At 35.1% G+C, this 23,542-nt stretch overlaps 2 protein-coding genes across 14 annotated transcripts in view; both read right to left on the reverse strand.

Moving 5' to 3' along the window:
* Positions 1–3,476: 3,476 nt before the first annotated feature.
* Positions 3,477–10,587, reverse strand: LOC121962872 (D-beta-hydroxybutyrate dehydrogenase, mitochondrial). Its single transcript, XM_042513193.2, has 5 exons — positions 10,447–10,587; positions 6,607–7,014; positions 5,645–5,797; positions 5,426–5,559; positions 3,477–4,231 (listed from the first exon to the last, which is right to left on the reverse strand). The coding sequence occupies exons 2-5, from the start codon at positions 6,959–6,961 to the stop codon at positions 3,866–3,868; spliced, it is 1,008 nt and encodes a 335-aa protein (XP_042369127.2). The 5' UTR covers positions 6,962–7,014; positions 10,447–10,587; the 3' UTR covers positions 3,477–3,865.
* A 1,121-nt stretch (positions 10,588–11,708) lies between these two features.
* Positions 11,709–23,542, reverse strand: part of LOC121962641 (inositol polyphosphate-4-phosphatase type I A-like) — a 77,486-nt gene continuing 65,652 nt past the window's right edge. For 9 of the 13 annotated variants that reach the window (XM_088074304.1, XM_088074303.1, XM_088074308.1 and 6 more), the window contains one exon: positions 13,415–22,193. In XM_088074304.1, the coding sequence (XP_087930430.1) occupies positions 22,013–22,193 (181 nt within the window). In that variant the 3' untranslated portion in view covers positions 13,415–22,012. Of the gene's footprint in view, positions 12,560–13,414; positions 22,194–23,542 lie in introns of those variants that run through there. The other 4 variants (XM_088074311.1, XM_088074309.1, XM_088074310.1 and 1 more) reach the window with 1 other exon arrangement.

Consider the following 23,542-nt stretch of genomic DNA (forward strand, 5'->3'; position numbering starts at 1 on the left):
AATTATCAAAGAAGCAGAGAAGATGAGAGAGAAGATAATAAGACCAGTAATATATAACTATTAAGGCTCTGATGGACTAATTACACTGAATGAAAGAAACTGTCAGTTATAAGTTATAGCGCCTTCTCTTGGGTTTCTCCATTATCATCCACATGATATAATCAGGCCAACGACAGCACTTTTCTCAAAGTGTTCCCCTTAACCCTTTAACAGGCATTTTAACGGCACGGTTGACATTTTTTACGATCAAATTGCTTTGCTAAAAACTTGACAAAACCCAATTTGATTTTAAACAGATGCTTTTAAAGGATGCATTTCAATATTTCGATTATACTGTAATTTAGTCAGTTTGATTTGATTATATTTAATTGGCTTTGATTTTTCTACCATACATTTTTAAACAGATGTTGTAACTAGATTCATTTTTTTTTGTTTGTTTATTTTTTTATATTTATTTTATTTGTATTTATTTTTAGATTTGCATTATATAACATTGACAATTTGTTTTTAACTGCTTACATTTTTATTTGCATTTATTTCTTTTTTTTAAATTTACTTTAAATAATATTTTATTTGAAGTTACTTTTATTTTTGAATTATATTCCAGTGACTTTTGCACTTTTTGCAAAACATTATACTAGGATTTTTTTCTTAATAAATTGATGCATTTTGTTAACATATTCTACCGTCTATAATGCTGTTTTTTGCAGAGGTATTTCTTAGTGTTGACTGTTTTTAACCAGGGGTGTCCAAACTTCTTTTAATGGGGACCAAATTAGGTTACTTTACAGTAGTTGAGGGCCAGCTGCTTATAAAAAAAAAGGGGTTATTATATAAAAAAAAACATACAATTGACACAAACACAACTGTTTCATCTTGTGGTGAAAAAGTATTCCCACTTTCCCCTGCTGCAGGTGCTGTCTGTCCGTCTGCAAGCGACAGCGAATTTTCAGTTAATTTTTAAAGGAAAAGAAAACAAAAAAGACTTGCACCATACAAACTGTGACCTGGTTTTCTCTTCTGCAGAATGCCTCTCTTATCACCGGCTTGCTCATCGTCTCATGTCACACAGAGCTTCTGATTTAAAGACATTTAATTCATCGGCATACTCGTGACAACAAATGCACTTGTTGTTCTTCGTGGCTGTACATTTTGAACCGATGTTATCACATGCTGAGGATCAAAAGACGTGACGAGGGTTCGCAGAGTTTAGATATCCAGCATCATACTCAATTTGATTCAACTTAATGCTCATTTTACAATAAATAAAACAGAAAAAAGTGCTAACGATCTAATGTTCAGCTGTGGTTGAGACGACTGCCGAGCTGCAGAACAGCAACAAAAGCGAATATGTTTGAACGAAAGTTTGTCAGATTTACAGCCATGTTTGTAGCAGCAATATAAAAATAAAAATTAGAGATTTCCAGACATATTTGTGGTAACAAAAGCAAGATTTTGTAATATTTCCACCCATGTCTGATATCTGTAACTCTGTAAACCTGTGAGTTTGTGAACAAAGAACAACACATACTTTTGTTGTCAAGAGTACGTTGATAAGTGAAATGTCTTGAAATGACGTGAGACGATGAGCATTCGCAAGTTGACAAGAGAAGCATTCTGCAGGAGGGAAAAAAACACGGTTATTTTTAAAAAAATGTTTTTTACAGCGTTAATTGTAAATTCAACACAGGCAGAATTTGAACATTTGGGTGTGACTGCGACACAGGGTGAGGGGGTATTTTTAGTAACAAAATAATTTAATCTCATTCTCTCTTAATATAACTCTTAAAAATAATGTCCCGTGTTTTTACGCCATCATAAAAGTGATTACTTAAAAGCAGCATGGTCGTGTGTGTGTGTTGTTTCTACATAAAGAAACATAAAGTTTCAAAAAAGTGCACAAATGTCTCTGGTTCACAGCATCGTGCACTGCCAACGTTTATTTTGGGGACTGAGTTGGCAAACTAGTCTTTAAGGTATACAGCAGCTTAGTCATTTTCTGTTTTTCAAGCATCCAGTGCAATTATTTATTTATGGATTTGGTGACTTTTCCAATAAAATGATGAGTTAAATGCTCCATGTCTATTAGTGTGTGGCGACGTCAAACCAGAGCGAAATCCTGTTATCACACCCTCGTCCAAATATTTTGATTTGTTGGCCAAAAATTGCACAGTAACTGTCATTATGTTCTGATTATATATCAGTCCCAAGAATATAATCTATTTAAAGTTGCTAAATTAGCCAATAGTTAACACTACAAGGTCATATCAGGCCATAGCTTTTGATGTTTTTTTTCTGTTTTAATTTGCCAAATCAATGTGAGGTTTCTGTTTGTTCCTCACCCTAACTGTCCCAAATCTGAGCGTCCTCATGATCACTTTTAATTTTCTGTAAAAAGCATCAATTTAATACACCATAACTAACACTAATATTTTAACGCTTGCCAGCCAGAGGGGTCAATTTTCCATTAAGATAAAATCTAACTTTAAAAGGTTTTTTAAAGTTATCAAAAATCCTGTTTTGTAACACCAAAAGGAAAGCCTTTTTATCAGTCTATACCAAATTGTACTCATTACCTACTTTTTTTTTTTTTTACCTTAACTATTTGTTGAATTTTTTTTTGTTAAAAACTTTATCCTGACTTTTTTTCTGTGATTATTACTTGTGTTTTGAGGAATTTTTTATTTTTATTTTTTATTATTTATGAGAATTATTTGTTTCATATTTTATGAAATTTATATTTATATTTTGATATTATTTTTCTGTAAATATTATATATATTTAGAGGGGTTATGTTTTTTAATTATTATTTTTTAAGGATTATTTGTTTCATGTTTATGTCCAGTATCCATCATTTTATTATCCTGATATCTATTTTTTGTTAAATATTATATTTTGATATAATTTTTCTGTGATTGTTAGATGTATTTTTCAGGGGTTAAGTTTTTTAATTATTATTTTTAAAAATTACACCTCCCCATGTGCCTCTTTTGCCTAATCCACACATGGTGACAGTCTGCACTGCTGAGTAAACATTATGACATGCTGCTTCATCCCACCAGGTGCATTTACTGACATCACTACAGCATCCTGGAGAGGAAACAGCTGATGCAGAGTGATACCGAAAAAACGCCAAACGTAGACACAGAGGCACAGAGCGCCACCATGTGACCTGATGAGACGCGTCGTGCCAGGCGTGACCGCTCCAAAAACAGCAGAAAAGTAATTAAACTTTTGTGTGTGCCGAAAAACACTGCAGCAAGAGAGGAGCGCCCAACACGTCTCGGCGTGATCGCCCCCCTTAGGCTGCACAAAATCTTCATTTTTTAGTCATCATGGTTAGGATTTTACTGCCCTTTCAAAATAAGAGAACAAGCATGAACTTTAGTCAATAATCTGTTTGTTTTTATCTTTTTATCTTTATCTTTTTCTGTCATTTTTTTTACTGTTTTGTAAAATTTGCTACAAAAACAAAGTTTCTTTTTTTCTTTAAAACTCACTTTTTTTTAATTAAAGTTTAAACAACATTTACAATCAAAGTGTTATTTAAATTGGCAAAGATCCATCACAAATAAGCACCACGTGTACATTCATATTCCAAAGTACATATTACAGAAATATGGTACAACTGAAGAATTAAAAAAATATTTAAAAAAAAACAAAATAAGAGTAATACTGACACACACACTCACACACAGCCAGCCTGTGAAAAGGCCCCATGTAGATTTATACTGATCAAATCTGAACAAAATATTGATGACGTCACTCTCTCATCAGCAGCCAATTAAGTCTTTTTCGTAGTCAAGATTATTATAACATTATTATCGTGATTATTCCACGACCTCGCTGCTTCAGAAACTCTTTCCTACTTGGTGTAGAGCATGTCTTTTCTTTTAGCGTACATGGAGCTGAGAGAAAACACAGAGTCGCTGAGGGCTGACGGGAGAAAAGGGAAGAGCTGGAAGAAAAATGAATCCGCCGCAGACGCCAGCAGGTATCTGTGTTTCGGCTGACTGGACGTGATGGCGTGCAGCAACGCGTCGATGACCATGTCGCCGTTCTTGAACCCCGACCTGCACGTCGACATGAAGTACTCGTTTGCCAGCTCGATGTACTGCCGGTTGAAGGTTTGCTTTTTTTCGTCATCTAACTTTTTCCAAATATCCAAACCCGTTTTGGTCTTCACGATGCTGGTGGCTTGGCCGAAATTACCCGGCTGGATGATGCTGACCTGAAAACGATGGAAAAAACTGGGTTTGACTTTTAACGCTTCAACATAAACTTTAATTGTTTGGTCATTTGCTTTTAATCTGATGTTTATAGGTTCAAAATTCAGCTAACATGAGCAGCCAGTCATCTTAAAATCTGAAATATACAAGACAGCAAGTCAAAGTTTAACTTTTTAAAGTGTATTGTTTTAACCTGAACCCCAAAAATCTGCTGCAATGTCATCAAAATCAAACTGCAACTTGTAAAATTATTGCTTACCATTTGAATTACCATTAAGTAGTCTTTATTTTTGCCAATTCTTGGTGTTTTCCCTGTTATGTATTACCATCATTATTTTTTGTTTCTGTTATTTTTGTTATTTTTATCACTTTTACTATTTTTGTATTGTACAGCACTTTGGTCAACAGTTGTTTTTAAATGTACTCATGTATTAAATAAAATAAATTTGGGTTGGAATTACAATAATCATCTTTTTTTTCTTTTGGCATGAAGAGCTTCCATACATATTAAAGTTGAAAGAGAAATTATCTGTTTTTTATCAAAGTGTGCTTTTGAAATAGCCAAAATTGTCAAAATTATGAAAAAATGTTTACTGATGTGATATATGTAAGAAGTTTTAATTTTCTCATTTCTAAAATATCTTTTTTGTTGCTTTTGACAGCAATAAGCTTCTGTACAATTAGATAGATAGAAATTATCCCCTCTTCTTTCCTTTTATCCACATTAAAGGTACATACAAGATAAATTATGTTTTTTAAAGTGTAATTTTTAAACAACCAATAGTCAAATTTATTAAATAAAAAAAAACTTACATTATTTTAAATTAATAATTAGTAAACAATGTTTTTTTTGGCAGAGATGGGTTTCTATCTGTTAATAATAATAAAAAACTAAAGGTTAATAGAGGAGAAATTATGTTTTCAAGGTGTACTTTTGAAATTGTTAATTGTTTAAAAATGGCAACTTTTATTATTTTTATTTTTCTAGTTTTCACAGATTGAATAAATCAAGTTTATAACAAAGGCACACAGTGCGCGGTGTGTAATTTGAAAGCTTTTTTTTCTTCATTAATGTTGGCTTTGCACTCAAAAGAAGTTCCCACTGGAAAATTATTTTAACTCCCCCAGACACAATGTTACACCCCGTGCTTGAGTGTCACAGGATGCGTGTGCGTGGTTTGGCAAAATCACGATACCTTCACACCAAAACTGGCCATTTCAACCCGCAGACAATCTGCGAAAGCCTCCAGTCCTCTCTTTGACACGCTGTAAGCGCCCATGTTCAGGCAGTTAAAGAAGGCAAAGATGCTCGACATGTAAACCATCCGACCTGGAACAAAAAACATTTTTACATTTAACACCACGAAATCAGAACGTGAAGTTCAAGTGAAATTTGGTTCGATTTTAAAGCTAACCTTTGGCGGCGCGAACCAAAGGTAGAAATGCAAAAGAAGTCCTGATGGAGCCAAACAGGTTGATGTCGATCATGTTGCGGAAATCTTCAAAAGAGCTCCATTCGATCTCGGCCCAGTCAGAGATACCAGCGTTATTCACAACCGCCCACAAACCTTCAGAAAAAGATTATTAAAGAGTCAGATGCTTTTATTTTGCAGATGATGTAATGGATTACTGAGCAATGAAATTACAACAATAAAATTTGCATCTGATGATATCTTGTTTTAAGAGTCATTTGGACACAATTATGCATAAAACCAAATTTCAGAATCTGACTCAGTCTAATTTTGACTTACAAAGACAACATTTAGACTTCAGAAGTCTACATTTTGAAATATTAACTTTGTAATTTTAACATCTATTTATGGAAGCCCAAGGAGGTCAAATTTAGGAATAATAAATTGTATTCATTTCCTCAAATTAAGGATTTTAAATGCAGTTGTGCATTTTAAGAATACTTTTCAGAATGATAAAAAATACCTTCGCCAAGAAAAAGACACAAAGAATGAAATATTTAGGAAATATAAAAAAGAACATCAAAATTATTGGCAAGCAAGTCCATATCTCATTAGCAACATTTAAGTTTTCATAATTGTGAAAAGGAAAGTTAAAATGAGATATCTAGTCATAATTTTGAAATTTTTAAGGCAAAAAAAGTCAATTTTTTGTCAAAATTACGAGATTCAGACATATATAAGACAATTACTGAGACAATTATGACAATTATTAAGACAAAATTATGAGATTTGGACATATATAACTTTAACATATTATTATTCAATAAATCATATTTTGGAGTATTGAGTGAGTATTATTTTTCAAACATTTCATTCATTTTTTCCCCTTTTTTGGCAGAAATGAGCTTCCATATCCTTTAAAGCTGCATCCAAGATAAACAAGGTCATTTTTTTTCGAAACTCACCTTTCTCTGGCAGGTTCTCCTTGACTATCGTCTTCGCCTGCTGCACGTCTTCGTCGCTGGTGACGTCCAGCTTGAGGATTTTCAGATTACTGGAGCTCTGTGAGGCCAGACTCTGGGCACCGGCCCCTTCTGGAAACAAACACCCGGCAAAGACCACAAACCCTTTGTGGTCCAAACATCGAGCCAGCTGGTGCCCAAAGCCGCTGTCGCAGCCTGTTATCAGCACAGCGTAGCCGTAACCGTCCTGCACAAGGCTGCCTCGGCGGCGGGAAATCAGCTTGGTGAGGAGGAAGAGGAGCAAGACGGACATGGGGACGATGCCGATGATATGGCCGATGATGAAAATCGCGTTCATGCTGGTGAATCGTCAGTGAACCACCGTGTCTGTCGGGTGTCTGATAGCGAAGCCTACAGCACAATATATCCTCATTTATAACACAGCAACAGTTCATTACTATGGCTGTTTTTTTTTTTTATCTGGATAAACAATTTGTTCAGGTTTTCATGTGACATAAAAGACACCTCTGTTGTCTTAGACGCTCAGGGCCGAAGCTGGACAAAAATTTTTGGGGCTTGACTTCTCTTTCGGGAAAAACATGATAGTTATCAAGTGATGTCCATGACCATCATCCTGTTTTGTAATCGTTCTCCGTCTGTTTTTATAGTTTTAAAACCATAACACAGCATGATGAGGATGACTAATTTTTACTACTGCAGCATAAAAACAAGCAGAAATAGCCTGATTAGAGCTGTACCTAATGATTATTTTTTTTTATCTTTTTTTATTTATTGGTATAATTATTATTTTTATTTCTCGATTAATGTAACAACAAATTTCCTGAAAATAATATTTTAAAACTTGTCATACACTGCAGGGCATTATTCCCCAACAAAAAATAGCCCAGTCTTAACAGATAATCTGTGTTTTACAGTTATATATAAAGTCTCTCCAAAATAAAATTAATGTAAGAGCTTGTTCTACTCAAGTAAATGAATGTAGTGCAATCTACATTTAGCAGTCCAACAAAATAGATATAACAATGTAAAATTCAAGTCACTTTTAGGAGGAGTAACAAAACAGTTACTCTTTGTCACAGTAAAAAACCTCAAATCTATCAGTCCAACAAAACATCTTACAGTAAAATTAGTGCAATTTGAAAAACACTAACGAATAATTATTATAACTAGTACATTCTTTCTGCATTAATGGTCCAGCTTTAACTGGGCCTTATGGCATAATGCTGCCTGCTGATATTAGTGCTGTATTTTCATATTTATAAGCACATATTTCACTAATTTATGAAGTTATACAAGCTCCTGCACAGCTGACAACCCTGTCCTGTAAATCTTTTGTTCCTCTCTGTTTGAGTTTTTTTACTAAATATTTTACAGCTTTTCAGGAAAACGGAGGCTTCTGAGTCCCGGTCACTGACCCCGTGTTATTCTGTTACTGGAAATGTTTTGTTTTTTTCTGGAAACGCTCTGATTTTAGTAGAAACTATCGAGCAATTTGTTTTCTTGGAAGGAAGACGTAAAACAGACAATCGCTCTTTGTCCTGGTGACTTATCGATTCGAAAGGCTCAAACCAAAATTAAAGTCAGAACAAAAAATAATTTGGAATTACAGGAATTACACAGCCCTAAATCAGGAAACTGGACCTCCGTGACTTTTTAAAAAAACATGTTCCTGCATGTTTTTTAAGGCTGAAGACGTGACACACGCGTTGAAAGCTCACAACACACACAGAAAACTTTAAGTCAAGTTATTTTGTGTTTAAACATTTTAAAGTTTGCCCTTTTTGCCATTAAAGTTTTACATAAATATACCTCGAAAATACGATTTTATGTTGTGTCTTTGACATAATTTGTGTCTGTTTGGTCATTTGTGTCTCTTACAGTCTTTTTATGAATCTTTGCAGTTGTTTTGTATCGCTATGGTAATTTTGTGTCTTTATTTGGTCTTTTTGTATCTCTGACGTCATGTTTTGCGTTTTTCTTGTTCATTTTGTGACCTGTTAAAGTCCTGAAGAAACCTTTTTCTCTCTTTAACATCATTTGGTTTGTCACTGTAGTTGTTTTTGTGTCGCTGGGGTAATTTTGTGTCTCTTTGTGGCCTTTTTTTGTCTCTTTGACATCATATTGTGTTTCTTTGAAGCCAGTTTATGTTGCTGAGGTAATTTTGTGTCTTTTTTGGTCATTTTATCTGTTTGAAGTAATTTTGTGAATTTGTTTGGCCTTTTTACGTCTCTTTGTCTGGACGTTTTGTGCCTCTAAGGTAATTTTGTGTCTTTTTTTGTCCGTGTTGTGTCTCGCTGTAGTCCATGTGTCCCTTGGAAGTTGTTTTTCTCTCTTTAACATTAACTGCAGGATTTCTACATGTAAAAGGATACATTTAAGAATATTTTTACGTTTGTTTTGGTGAGATCTGAAGTGACACTTGTTTTCTCTGTCTCAAAAGATCTCCTTTCAGCTTTTCTTAAGTACATTTTTATTGTTTTTGAGGTAATATCATCACTTGCCTTTTAACGCTGCCTGAAGCAGACTGTTACCAAACACATGCAGCAGTCATGGTGTGAGTGAAATACGACAAAGCCGCTGCTGTTCTGGAGTGATTCTGCAGTTTAAAACATTACCGGTTTGTGGACTTTCGTACAGAAAACAATCGGTCAGATGCTGCGATGAACATCAGCCTTCCTCCCACAGAAAAACTAAACCGTACTTAATCACAGGGTTTAGCCACTATGTCAAATTGGCTTCTAAACACGGCCACATCCTGCAGGCCTCGTCTGGAGCACAATCAGCCTACCACTGTCGACGCCACCAATGACATAAGTGCAGGAAGTTTTGCCCAAAAATATAGTTAAATCAGTGCGCACACTGTTGTCGACAGCTCAGGGCTGCAGTCATGGACCATTACCTGAAGGCCCAATATAATATCACACACTCATACCGCTCTGCACACAAAATCATGCAGTAACATTATTTTCTACTTTCATGGAATTATTTTTCTAAACACCAGTCCTAACTATAGATACCAAATATTAATTATTTTTTAATATTTTAACCCTTTAAATGCCAGTTTTTTGTCTTGATGCCACTATGTTTTTTTAAACAAAAAACACCAAAAAAAAAACTATTTTCAATATACTACATGCAAAGTTTTTGATGATCACAGCCTGATGTCAATGATTTGCAGCAACATTAATTATTTTTTTTTTTTTGTGCACTCATACTGCTCTGCACACAAAATGCACTTTTCAAAGTCAAGTTCAAAGAATATTAAACATAAATATTATTTTCTACTTTCATTAAGTGTATTTTTTCAACCAGCATCAGTCCTAATCATAACTATGAAATATTTATTATTTTTTATAATCCTGACCCTTTATGTGCCGGATCAGTGATATCACTGCCACCCTCTGGACTGAAGCTGTAAAATGAGAATAATCTCCACATATTCGTTTTTTAGGCAGCCCATGTTTTTTTGCAACTCAGTATCATTTTAACAGTTAACCGTATTTTGGGGTAATTTTGCATAAATTCAAATCTATGCTCCTCTTTGCACAAGCATAAACACACAGAGTGCAATCAGTGCGACTACACGCACACAGACAACTCACTTTTAAAAGGCAGATTTCGGATAATTAATGACATATGCGATAATTTATATTGTAATTACTAGTTTTTAAGACAGACAGGCTTAAAATAAAAGATACAAAAGTTACGTTGCAGTTTCTTTTTCCAGACTGTGAGACGCCAAAAGATGCAGCAGGAGTTAATTTGGTAATTATTGACTAATTGTCGACATTATTTGTTGTTTTGTGTGTTTGGAAATCTTACCTCTAAACGCAGAGCCGGCTGCCGGAGACACGGTGACTCTGTACAACTATAAAAGCTCCTTTTCTTGTTGCTTTCGGTAAGTTTTCTTGTATTTTCCAGACTTTGGCATCACGAAAAACACACAAACTTCGTCAAACTAGCAAACTTACTATCGCGCCAAAATCAACAACACAATTCGCTACGTCACAGCACGTACGGCGCAGGCGCAGGAGGTCGGAGGTCAGAGGTCACGTTACGGTGACGTTGCCACCTGTTTCTCGCAAAATTAATCAAAAAACTCTACTTTCGTCGTTTTATTATTGAACTTCCTCAGTAATGCAGCTCAGTTTGTGATGAACAAAACAGCAGCTTTTCTGCCCATATAAAAATATATTTATTTTATTTCTCTTTATTTTTATGTAACAGACTTATTGGTTGTACAATTTCACAGAAAAACAACAAAGAGATTCAGTTACAATCTCTTGTAATTAATATTTGATATAAATGTGGAATAAAGTAATTTTAAAAAGAAACAAATCGATTTTATATTTATTTAAGTTTATATTTATATTTATTTTATAAGTTTTAAAACACAGCAACATTCAAACCTTTATAGATGTCCTCAGAAAGTACTGCAATCTCAAATAAAATGTCAAATGTACTACACAGCATGTTGACAAAACAAAAAGTACTTCTTTGATTAATGAATGAAGCATAAAAGTACAGAAATTATTATTAATTTTAAGTCTTGCAGAGGAGCTTTGCAGTGCAATGGCGCCCCCGTGTGGTGCAAAGTGATCACTGCAAATAAATGCAGCCGTTAAAATGAGCGTGAGGAAAATAAATAAAATAAATAAATAAACAAATGTAAACAAGTGCTCCACTTTGTCCTCAGTGAAGAGAAATGTCCACAGTTATATTTTCTAAATTGCTGCTTCAGGTTTAGTCCATGCTCTTCCCTATTGTGTCATTTGCTCATCTTAAAATTAAAATGTCTTAATCACAACAGTATATAAAATAGGACTGAAGATGTGCAGCCTGCAAACACTCCTATATCCTTATATTACATTACATTACATTATATTAGATTTTTATGTAATGGATACTTTTACTTTTAATACTTAATTTTACATTTTCAATGCAGGACTGTTACTTGTAAGAGTATTTTACAGTGTACTTTTACTTAAGTAAATGTATAGCATACTTCTTCCAGGTCCGTTCTGAATGGAAGTGACTCGTGAACATGCAAATCTGTAAAACACACACTTTATTTTAAAGTACAGTGAATTTCCAGCACAGAGCTTTTATTTTGAAGTGACATATCTGTTTACTCCTGCATTACAGTTAATTTCTTCTCAGTCAAAATGTTAACATTTCAAGAAATAAAATTGAATATGTGGTAATATCTCCAATGCATGTGACTTTAACTAATAACTAAAGAGAAATCTAAACTCTGTGGGACCAGCTGGGAACCACTAAATATTTAATGTAACCTTAGAAGATGTCCTAACTGCATAGACAGACACTTGCTGGTGTAAAAAAAACCCAAAAAAAGTCTAAATTTTCAAGGTGACAATGAGTAATTGTCTTTTTTATTGATACAGAATTCGATTAAAACACGTGGCTTTAATAATTGATCTCTTGATTCACATTGTAAAGCATAAATAAACCGGTTTGCGTGGTTATCGATCACATCGGTGCTTGATCGGCGGTGCGGTTCATGAACATTTTCATAACAAGAAATAAAAACCCAACGAGCTCCACACTTCTGCTACCAGGGAGAACAGTCTTGTATTTTGCGTGTTATGCATAATATGGCATAAGCAACTATTACAGTACTTAAAAACAGTTGTTATACTAACGTGGTACAAATCTACGAGTTTTCGGGAAGGTGAAACTCTTTTCTAAAACCTCTGGGTGACGCAGTGTCTTGATTGTTCCCCGGCCGTCCCAAAACAGCTCTGTCCTTTATTATTCCCGACACAGCTCCCTGTGGTCCGATCAGGTTTCCACTTTCCCAAAAGTGCCGTCAGGAGGTCGGTAGTGTTTGGGGAAGGCTTTGAGCTGCAGAGAGTTAAACGCGTACTTCCGGCACCCGACGTTTTTCACGGTGTTTTCTCGTCTGCAGCCCTCGCTGAGGAGACACAATGAGGACATGGATGAGGACAATTAACAGAAATGTTTGGTGATGTCTCATGCAATTTTTTTTTTATCCCTAACTACAAAATTATACTTACTCTGCTGAGGTTTTTTTCTCCAAAAATGAGAATCAACAAATGTGCTAAATTAAAGGAGTACTTCATTAACCAAATGACCGCCTGTATGTCAGTGACTCACCCCTGTTGTGTTGAATATGTCGAAGAAAACTTTGTTTTTCTCACATAACTCAATGAAAACAATGAATTCAAAAACTGGGACTATTCTAAGTGAACTGAAGTTATAGGAGTCCACATTTAAGAACGGCAAAATTATGTCCAAACATCTGTTTACAAACCCTCAAACAACTCCAAGTCTTATTTATCCAGTTGTTTGCTCAGTGCTTCACAAACAGACATATTCTTGAACTAAACGGAAAAATTAATCTATCAAAGACCTTTTCCATCGACAAAAACAGCTGCTGCTCTTCCAACTGGTTTGTTTGTGTTATTGTTTGACTTTTAGGGTCCGGTACCGTTCACACAAGAGCCTCGAAGTCAGTACTGATACCCAATGGTACCTTTTTCCCAGTATTTTTTTCTTGATTTAACTGAATTATTAATTAATTTATTTACTTTTTATTGTTTAAGTAGAGTAGTCATGTAACTACTACTGACACCTGATTATTTTACAAAAAATAAATAAATAAAAATAAAAAATAAATCCACAAGGGAGACAAATTTGCCTTTTTCAAGGGCATATATAGCAAACTGTACTATTTTTTTATTTAATGAGATCTTTTTTTATCTTTTTTTTTTAATTTAAAGAGCTTTTCCCGATACTTTTTCTGGAACACCAAAACATACACTTTTAGATTATTTTTTATTTGTATATATATATTATATAATGTTTAACCTTTCACAAAGGGCTGTCTGTTTGGGAACTACTGAGCATTCGACTGGATAAATGAGACTTGGATTATGTTGCACGACTTCCGTCAGAGTTTGTAAATGTCAAACATGAATCGCAATGACTTCAGTTCGTGAAGAATTGTCTCTTTTTTGTTTTTTTTTATTCACCGTTGAGGCATAAAGTATTCTTCAAGGATTTAACGTAATGTGGAAATTGAAATGATAAAAATGCCCTAAGAACAAATGAATGACCTTATTTTTTTGTTTAGAAATGAGCAGCAGAAGAACAATCATTACTGAGGTTGTTACAACTTCAACTGATCACCAGCAAAGACTCGAGACTGGATCAGAAAAACGGCGCAAAGAAATAAAAAAAACATGCAACATCATTCACACACACACACACACACACACACACACACACACACACACACACACGGACAAACATGGAAGAAAAGAAGAGAACAGAAAACACACTTAAACTAAGTTATGGAAAAAGATTTTTCTGATATGCAAAGAGCGGATTAAGAAATCACAAAATCTCGTCAGAGTCTGGTTTCTTTCTGCAGGTGGAGGCAGAAAACGTTTATTACAGCAGGTGTGTGGCGTTCAGGGACACACTTTTTTGGGTTTGTGGTACATTTAGAGCAACACGGGACGCAGCGAGGCTCAAGCTTTGGGACGTTTAACTGCTACTGAGTGTTGGAGGAAAAGCACTGATTGCAAAATGTGGAAATAAACACAAATAAAGACACTTCAGCGTCAAAGATTTCGTGTCGTGTGATTGACCGGGGATCTGTCTCGGGAGGATTTCACTTCACCCGAAAAGCCAACATGAATCAGCATCGATTAAAATATTCCCAAACAATATTTCCTCGACGCACTTTCTGTGCAGACCAACAAAAAAAATAAAATAAAAACATCAATTTTTTAAAAATAAAATTTGAATCTGTTGTTTTGGTAAATACTGAAGGAAAACTTTCTTTTCTTTCTTTTTTAAATTTGCATTTCAAGAAATAACATGTCATAGTAACACTGGCCTTCTGCTCAAAATCGAAAAAAAATAAATAAAAAAAATCATTTTCACATGACAATTTATGGTCTCAAATTATGATGCTAGTATCGCAATTATTTAAATTTACATTTAAATTTTAGTTAATCAGCACTTCCAGGATGTCGTGATCCCAAAACTTAACTCATATTCAACCTGTGCAGCCTTTGCAATTTTGTCAAATCACTGCAAAGCTTCTGCAAAGTTCAACGATCATCGTAGTTTCTTGTGAGCCATGAAATCAGGAATTTTAAGCCGCAACAACTGAATCTTTTAAAAAAGGAAATGCAAAATCCTGGAAGGACCGATAACATTGTTCACAGAACGGCTTAAAAGTGCAAACTGTTATTATTTCAACACTTTAGCATAATTACAGTGTCGTGTGTCGTGAAAAACAAACAAATATAATTCTGCATATTATACCAAGACATACTGATATAAAGTGACGGCATGACAGTTTTGGCACAAGCATAATAATAATATAAGACAATATATCGCAAACATTTTAGGCAACACATAAATACAATTTATGTACAGCGATACAAATATATTCTCTGATATATCTGGATTCTAAGAATAATTTAAAAAATAAAAATAAAAAAAGCAGAACTGAGATGTAATTCTTTGACATGAATGATATAATGATTTTTTAATAAATATTTTTAGGAAGTACTTTAGTATAATTATATGTTTTAATATGGGAAATTAATAATAAGTGTATCATTAATTAAAATATTACTTTATTTTAAAAGGAAATTTAATAAATTTTCCATAAAACAATGTCCCTGCTGCTTGGCAATTATATAATTATATATTTGTGTACAGATGCATTTATATATTCATTTTTTATTATTTTAAATAAAGTCTATAACTTCTGTCTCACAGAGGTAGTTCTAAACTGGAGCAAACAAATACACATATTTCCTGAAATAAATTATAAAAAAAATAATAAAAAGGAAGTAAATATTAAATAATAAGTTCAAGTTTAAAAATTTTGCTTTTAATGCTGAGGAAAGCATAAAAAAAAAAATCCAAAATGAAATAAAGGTATACTGTGCAGGATTTTTTGGTTACTGTTTGTATTGCCTTGCTATATTTGCTATTTTTTTTGGCACTGTGTCATTTTTGTAGCCTTCTATTGGTACGTCCTAAACGCGTCAAAATAAGAAGAAAATCAGAAAATACAGGCAGAGTTTCTGCAGATAAATAAACCCAAACGCACTGAGAGAGGGTCATAAGTGATGACTGATACTTTTGGATGAGTCTATGCATTGTTTTTTAGGAAAATCCTGCAAAATATACCTTTAAATAAAGAGCACAACACATTCAGAAGCATTTGTGTAGAGCTACTCTAATACTAAACTAATAATACTCTAATATAATACAATAATACTGTAATATTACACTAATGAAAAACAGCCATTACTGTTTGTCAGACCACATGGATCGTTGTATTCTGTGTTCAGGGGTCATGAGAGCACGTTAAACTCCCAAAGGAGGATATTTTTGGGGCTGATCTATTTCCTTACTGGGTCGATGATAATGAGACGAAGCCTGGACGCTCCGGGGACGAGACGGACGCTGTCGTTTTTCTTCACGAGCAAAGTTATTGATTTTAACAATGCAGGTTTCCAAAGTGTAACACAACGTGGAGGACTCCTGGAGTCTTATCTTATTTGTTGAGGACATTTTTATCACTTTTACTTCCTAAACATTATTTTTCTATAATCGAAACAGAACTTGTCGCACAGCAACATTTAAAAAAATGTATCTTTGATTTTCATATATTCGGGTTCAAAATATGTGTTGTAGAACATAAGTATTGTTTTCCACAACAGTACAACCACATAAATTATTAGCTGTGGGGTACGTGACATCAGAAAATAAATACTTTCAATTAAAGTGCATGATTTGTAAGCAAAAGCATATTGAAATGTATTAATTTTTTAACCAAAAATGCCCAAAATGTGCTGTTTAGTTGCAGTAAAAGCCAGATTATTTTCCAGTGAAGTCTCCTTTACTTTGGCTCAATATATCAGAGGAGTATACAGCATCACAAAATAATATACTTTCTAAGAAGCTCTATGAAAAGTGCATGATTTGTAAGCAAAAGCATCTTGGACTCTTTTTCGTAAGAAAGCATAAACAATTTAGCAATTTAACAGAGATAGTCATTTTTAAAAAGTGCCAAATATCTGCTGCCCAGTTGCAGAAAAACACTATTTCCAGGAAAGTGTCTTGAAAAATCCTAAAAACCTTTGATTTTTTATAAGTGCATGATTTAGAGGCAAAAGTATCTTGATTTTTTTCCTTTCTTTAAACAAAAAAAAGGAGTTTTGGTGAGATTATAGCTCAATGTGTTTGTCATTTTTTAACCAAAAAAATGACAAAAATCTGCTGATTAGTAGCAGAAAAAGCTTGATTATTTCCCAGTAAAGTGTCTTGAAAAATATGCAAAACCTTTGAAATTCATACTTGGGCTTAAAATATCAATTCAGGTGAAACAGCATTAATGTGGTCGTCAATAATTATCATTTTCCACAACACAAATAAATAGTTTTTGGGTATACAACATCCCTACACAACATAAAAAAGTGCATGATTTTTTAGCATAAGCCTATCCAGCTTTTCTTTTCCTTCAAACGACTAAAACAGTTTGGAGTTTTGGTGAGATGAAAGCTCAAAGAGTTAGTACTTTATCAACCAAAAGTGCCCAAAATCTGCTGGTTAGTCGCAGAAAAAAATCTTGATAATTAAATTCTCAAAACAAGACAAACGTAACTCATATTTCTGCGTCCTTTTCTCTCACTTTCAGGACACGTACACTCACATAGAGTCAGACTGCATTCAGAAAAAGACATCACATCTTTTCTGTCTTAATTTTGCAAACACAGATCCTCCAAACCTGAATTCACCCGTTTAAAAACGCACTAAAGCATTTGGCACAAGCATGAATACATTCCTCATTCATTCATCCTGCAGCTCCACTACAAATAAAATCTGTCACATAAATCGACTCTATAAAGCTAATTTTAACAGTTGCAGTCCGTACTGGTTCGTTTAAACTGGTGCACATAAATGCTCTAAAGTGTGTAGAAACTACAGCACTACGCTGCATAATCAAACCCCTGAATATCGTATCATCGATACATTCCAACATCAGCCAATTTACAAACTGCATCCTTGAGAAAAAAAAAGATTCAACTCCGTCAATTGGCGAGACGGAGCCGATCGTCGCTGTGTTGGTGTGAAAAGCTGCAGAGCAGATGCGGGTCGAGTCTCTTGCGGCACACTGGGGCCGATTTAAGTGTGTGAAAAGTGCCTTCGCCCAAAGTAAAACGCTCGATCTCACAAAGTGAAAAGTTTAAAAGCACTGAGGAAATCAAACATGCTTTTTCAAAATGAACTGAACACAAAAGTCACACTTCAACCGGACTCGAATGGCTCAAGGGCATCCAGACAGTGGTGGAGGAAGTATTCAGGTCTTTGTATTCAGTTAAAGTACTAATACCACACTGTGAAAATATTCTGTTAAAAGTCAAATTTAAGAAAAAGTTGCTGCATGAGGCCTGTTGTGTTTTCAGAAATACTGGGACACATGAACACAGGATTTGCAAAGAAAATGTGCCAAAAAACACAAATTATTCAGGCTGTGCCCAAAAGTCTGACGCTTCATTCACAACCTTCATAACATTCAAATTCTTCTTATTCAGTACAGCTCTATCAGTCACAGCCTCCACAGAACTTAGTCTACTTTTCTGTCCATGAAAGCTGAATATTTGCTTTATTGTTACTTTGGTTTTGCAGTTACAGTGAAATGAGCCGCACACCCACACAGATGTTTTCACTTCTGGTTAATTAGACATGAACACACCAACGCGGTCCTGAGGAGAGGACGCAGAATCAGCCGGAACGAGCAAATCACCTTAACTCACGTAAACCGGCAGTCTGAAACGAATTTTAACTTTTCGGGACATTTTATGCGTTTTTCATTCTTCATTTTCTTTACAATTTTGTTTGTGTTCATGCATAACTTGCACTGTATTATTTCCGGGTGTCATTCTGGGCTTTTGCCTTGGAATTTGTCATTTTTACTATTTTCGACCTGATGAAGTCTTTTTATTTCCTTAACCACATTTTGCATATGGAGAAAATAGATGCTATTTTCATGAGGTGCACTGTCACGATCAATGCTGCTGCAAATCACCGACATATTTCAGGCTGCGATCATCCTAAATAAATAAATAAATACATTCATTTTTAAAAAAAAGGAAAACAAATCTACTTTTCACGTAGTATTTTGCAAATAATTCAATCAGGTTTTTTTCCATCTAAAAACATAGTGACATCATGACAAAAAATGGAATTTAAGGGTTATGAAAGTGGAAAATAATACTAATGTTTTTAAAGCTCGATTTTGAAAAGCACATTTTGTGTGCAGAGCGATACGAGTGTGGGTGATATTAAACACACAAATGAATAAAGCAGCGCAAAAACTTTATATTTGTGTGTTTATGCACCGAAGTTTTCTCCAAATTGGACCTTTTATGATCATCTTAGTCTGGTTGAAGTGTTTACATGAGTCCAGTTCATTTATCCTGAAGAAAACACGCCTATAAAACTATTTTTTTACACACTTCAGTCCTAAATGAACCCACTATCCTCTGATATGGGTAAAAAGACAATCAGCCGAATAGATGGACTCATTTTTAACCCAAATGAGACTAAAGTCTGCATGTAAAGCTGCATGTAAACAGAGCCACAGCTGACTCAGATCTGCTGGAAAGTGCACAGGCTGAAGTAGAAGCAAAACACCTTCTACGGTCTAGAAAAGCAGGAAGACCAAAACAAAGAAAACGAGCAAATACTGCCAGAAAATAAGAACATATAAGCCAGAGTGCGCTTCATTAACTTGGCACCAAATAAAAGCTCCTCCAATGTAGCACACGGAAGACGATGATGAGCTGGACATGTCGCACAAATAAATTAAGATAAATAGATTTCCTTTAGCTACTATCAACAATAACTCTTTCCTGAAAGCAAATATTTATATATAATCTGCATTTTTTTATACATATTCACAACTCAGGTGTCCGGCATGTTTGTTTTTCCATTTAGTTGTCAGTGTGAGTGGAGAATAAGGCAGAGCAGCTCACCGACACAAAAATCACGAATCTGTCCACTGGAGGGCGCTATAGACTGCAAATGTATGCATGTGTATGTGCACATTTTTTCTGTTTGTGGACGGATTTAAAGATGTTTAAAAGATCATCACAGCTGTTTTATAGCTGAAACCGTGTTCACACAAAGCCTGCTGAATTTGCTCTGTTTGGAAAAATTTAGTTTTTAAACCCTTTGAAACCTGAGCAATTTGGCTTGGTTTCTTTCAAAAACTCAACAAGAAATGTCACAAAAAATATAATAAATAAATAAATAAATCTGACAAAATTCCCTGAAATTTACTAAAACAAATAAGTTAAAGACAAAAAGTGAAAATCGAGAAAAAAAGGTTTTTTTTCTGTAGCCTAATTTTAAAAACATTTTAATTTTCTACTGATTCTCTCTCTTTTAAAACTACTTTTCGGGTCATTTTGTGTCACATTTTTCTAATTTGCAGGACATTTCATGCTGATTTTTTCTCATATTTTTGAAAAAAAAATGTCTCCCGTCTGTAAGGTTTTAAATATTTGAGATGTCAATGTCAATCTAGACTTCAAAGGGTTAAATAACTGCGTTCAGGGTGGATGAATATGGAAAGTGTTATGTTTTAGTCTGCTGCTTGATAACGAGCTCATCATCTGAATCAGTTGTGTCGATGCAGGAAGAAAATGTGCAGGATAAGAGCTGCTCCAGTGGAGGGGGAGAGTATCTGCGTTCTGCAGCTTCATGTCCTCTTAATATGACACATAAACCTTTAGACATGTCTTATGTCCTCATGTTATACTACTTTAAAACCTGCACCCTTAACGACAGTTTTTGCTTTTATTTTTAGACACTGACTAAGTTTACATGCACACAAATTTTCCACTTTTATTCTGAATATGACAATATTATGATTTGATACCGCTCATGTTAACAGTATATTCTGTTTCAGTTATGGGAATTAATTATTTAGGTATCAGGAGTATTTTAATTTAATTTTTTACATATATACAGCCAACTTGGAATATGTGTCTCTGCTGTTTTTTACTGCAGTTTGCAACACACAGCCTCACACTTGCCTGTTTACTATCACGTCTGTGCGTTGTAGACAAACCTACTTAAAAAACAGTTTGCAAGACTTTGGGGTAGATATGCATGTCCAAAAGAGGAGCACGCAATTGAGGCAAAAATGAGAAACTTTTTTTTAAAACATTATGAGGGATATTACCAGGTTTTTGGATATGCAGTGTTGCAATGACAACCTTTTAGAGAAGGCAGTTGGAAGAGTGAAAATGGGGAGCTGAATGAGTCCACCCCCAGAGGAAATCTTTGAAAAAATACTATTTTGTCACAAAGAAGCAAAAACCGCTTTCCATATTGTGTTTGGGTACGTTAATGAGAGTATGCACAGCTGCATGTAACTGGTAGTATTACTAGAATACTTATTTTCAACAGCCATGTAAATAGCTCAGTTAAAAAAGTCTTTTCGAAAATATTTTGTGCATGTAAACATAGTTAGTGATGCAGTATTAAAGTCGCACGGGATGGGCTCTTAAAAGATTACCATGTTTTTACAACTTGTCAGTGTTTTTCTGACTCAAGGTGGTTGTATATCTATAAAGTTAAAAAATACCGGAAATTAACAGTATGGCACTATATAGATATATAAGAGCTTCATGAAAAATCCTGATCGTTTCTACTATTTGGGAAAGCCTGAGAGCTGCAACGATTAGTCAATAAATCGATGGAAAAAACATTGATTGCTAACTACTTTGATCACTACATAATTGTTTTAGTAATTTACATTAGCCATGTAAACTGCATTCAAACTGCATTTTAAACCTCCATCTCCAATCGTACGTTTGCAATTTCAACTGCGAATATGTTCCTTCCAACATTAGTTTACATTAAGCACACAGGGTCCTGCGAACAGAGATTCTCTATAATATAATAATATAATAATGTGTGTTTTCAGATTCAGCAGGCTCAGTGTGAACATCGAGTGCGATCTGATCAAAAACTAAACCCCAACGTTTGTGTTGAAACTTTTCCAGGCTTGGCGACCTCGTGCAGTTTTGAAGCTTGAAAAAAAAAAAGTAAAAACAAACAGGAAGAGTCCAAAACTAAACAAAATAAGAGGTGGATTTTGCCGTTGATAAATGGGTCGTCAGTTGTGTAAAGCCCTTCGTCAGGGTGGCACAGTGTGCATGAATTACACACACACACACACACACACTCACAGGACAGTGGCACAGTTTCAGAAACACCCTCGGGAGTCAGTGTGGATTATTCCCACCCCCTCCTCATATAATCGTCACTCCAAACAGAGAGAGAGCAGCTCAGACGTTCAGCTGCAGCGGAGTTTGGCCAGGAAATAAGCCACGCTGAGGAAGATCCACACCACCAGGAGGTTTGGGCTGAGGGCCAGCAGCGGCAGCGAGTACAGGAGGCTGGGGTCCAGCCGGAAGTCACGCACCGGCAGCAAGCCGCTCAGGTTCTTCTGGATCACCCCCTCCCTCGTGCCAATTCTGCCGAGTCACGGGGAGGCGGGAGGAAGAGGAGGAGGTGTGGAGCAGCAAAAGAGGATGAAGGAAAAGGAGGTTTGAAGGAGAAAATAAAAAGGGGAAAGATGAAAAGGAATGACGGCAATTAGGGGGAGAAAGAGGAGGAAATAAAGGTCGCAAGAGGGGAAGGATAGGAAGGAAGCGTGTGTCGCAACAAAATAAAAGATGGCAAATTAACGTGTGATACCGGCGAAAAATCACAATGACAACCGCCGCCACCATGACAGACAGCAGTGTCCATGGCGTGACACAAGAATAACAACACATACAAATCATAAGGCGGTCCCAACAAATGGAAATGAATCAACCAAAACAAAACCAATCCCGCACAAATTTAAAAAACATGAGCCAAAATCATGACGGAGTCAAACACGCAGAGGAAACAGAGAAAAAGAGAAGAGAAAGAGAAAAAAGAGAAAATTAAGAAAGATGTTTCTTTCAGAGGAGGAAAGAAGATAAGAAAAAAACAGCAATGGCTCTCCATGTTTATATGTTTTTAAGACATGGGGTGAAGGAGGAGGAGGAGGGAAATACGGCGGGAAAATGTTTTGGTTTCACTTGTGAAAGATGGAAGAAAAACACCCTTTAAATCCAAGAAATGAGGCGGCATTTTGAAGTCATTTAAGCCAGCATGCCGTTAAGAAAAGCTAACAAAGCTAACATGCAGAAAGTACCAGCTGCTTTAACTTCAAAATGTATCTTAAGGGTGAATTCTCCTTTTATTTCATTCATTTGATAAGAGGGAAAAAGGGATGAACGAGGGGAAATCTGAAAAGAAAAGGGCACAATATCTCCAAGCTTTTTCCAACATGCATCACAGCTCAAAACCAGCCCAAACATGAATATATTAAGCTCTTAAAAAAGCTTTTTTCATGCTCGCCGGCTGAATAAAGAAGAAGGCAGAAAAAAGGGAAAGATGTGAGGAGGAGAAAAAGGTGGAGAGATGTCGTATCATGCGAGTATCTGTGCGGCAGTGCAACTTCATTGAGCACAACTATAACGCAGACAGGTGTGGTTACATCCTCTTAACGACAAAATATAACAAAAGTCACATAAAACTTGAACATACAGAGATATTTTGACACAAAGATACAAACACTTGAGTATAAACGTTTGTTTCGGAGAGTTGAAGATGATTTTTGTCCTCTGGAACAAAACCACATTTGTTGTAACACTGTGGATCGATGTCTATAAAATCTTTGTGTGGGAATATAAATTCAACGTTTGTTTCTTTTGTAATATTTGTTATTTCTGTTAGCAGAGACCTTTAACATGTTTTTGTGAGTTTTTTACAGACATGCTTTTGGGGAATG

The sequence above is a fragment of the Plectropomus leopardus genome, chromosome 24 (genome assembly GCF_026936395.1).
Source record: "Plectropomus leopardus strain MGB_pleo_1.0 chromosome 24, ASM2693639v1, whole genome shotgun sequence".
Lineage (NCBI taxonomy): Eukaryota > Metazoa > Chordata > Actinopteri > Perciformes > Serranidae > Plectropomus > Plectropomus leopardus.

What these genes read in the sequence shown, in the direction of transcription:
- LOC121962872 (XM_042513193.2), bottom strand. Translation starts at nt 6,961, where the DNA reads ATGAACGCGATTTTCATCATCGGCCATATCATCGGCATCGTCCCCATG. An exon ending in TTTGGTTCGCGCCGCCAAAG is followed by an intron (nt 5,560 to 5,644) that starts GTTAGCTTTAAA and finishes TTTTTGTTCCAG; the next exon opens with GTCGGATGGTTTACATGTCG. An exon ending in TGGCCAGTTTTGGTGTGAAG is followed by an intron (nt 4,232 to 5,425) that starts GTATCGTGATTT and finishes CATCGTTTTCAG; the next exon opens with GTCAGCATCATCCAGCCGGG.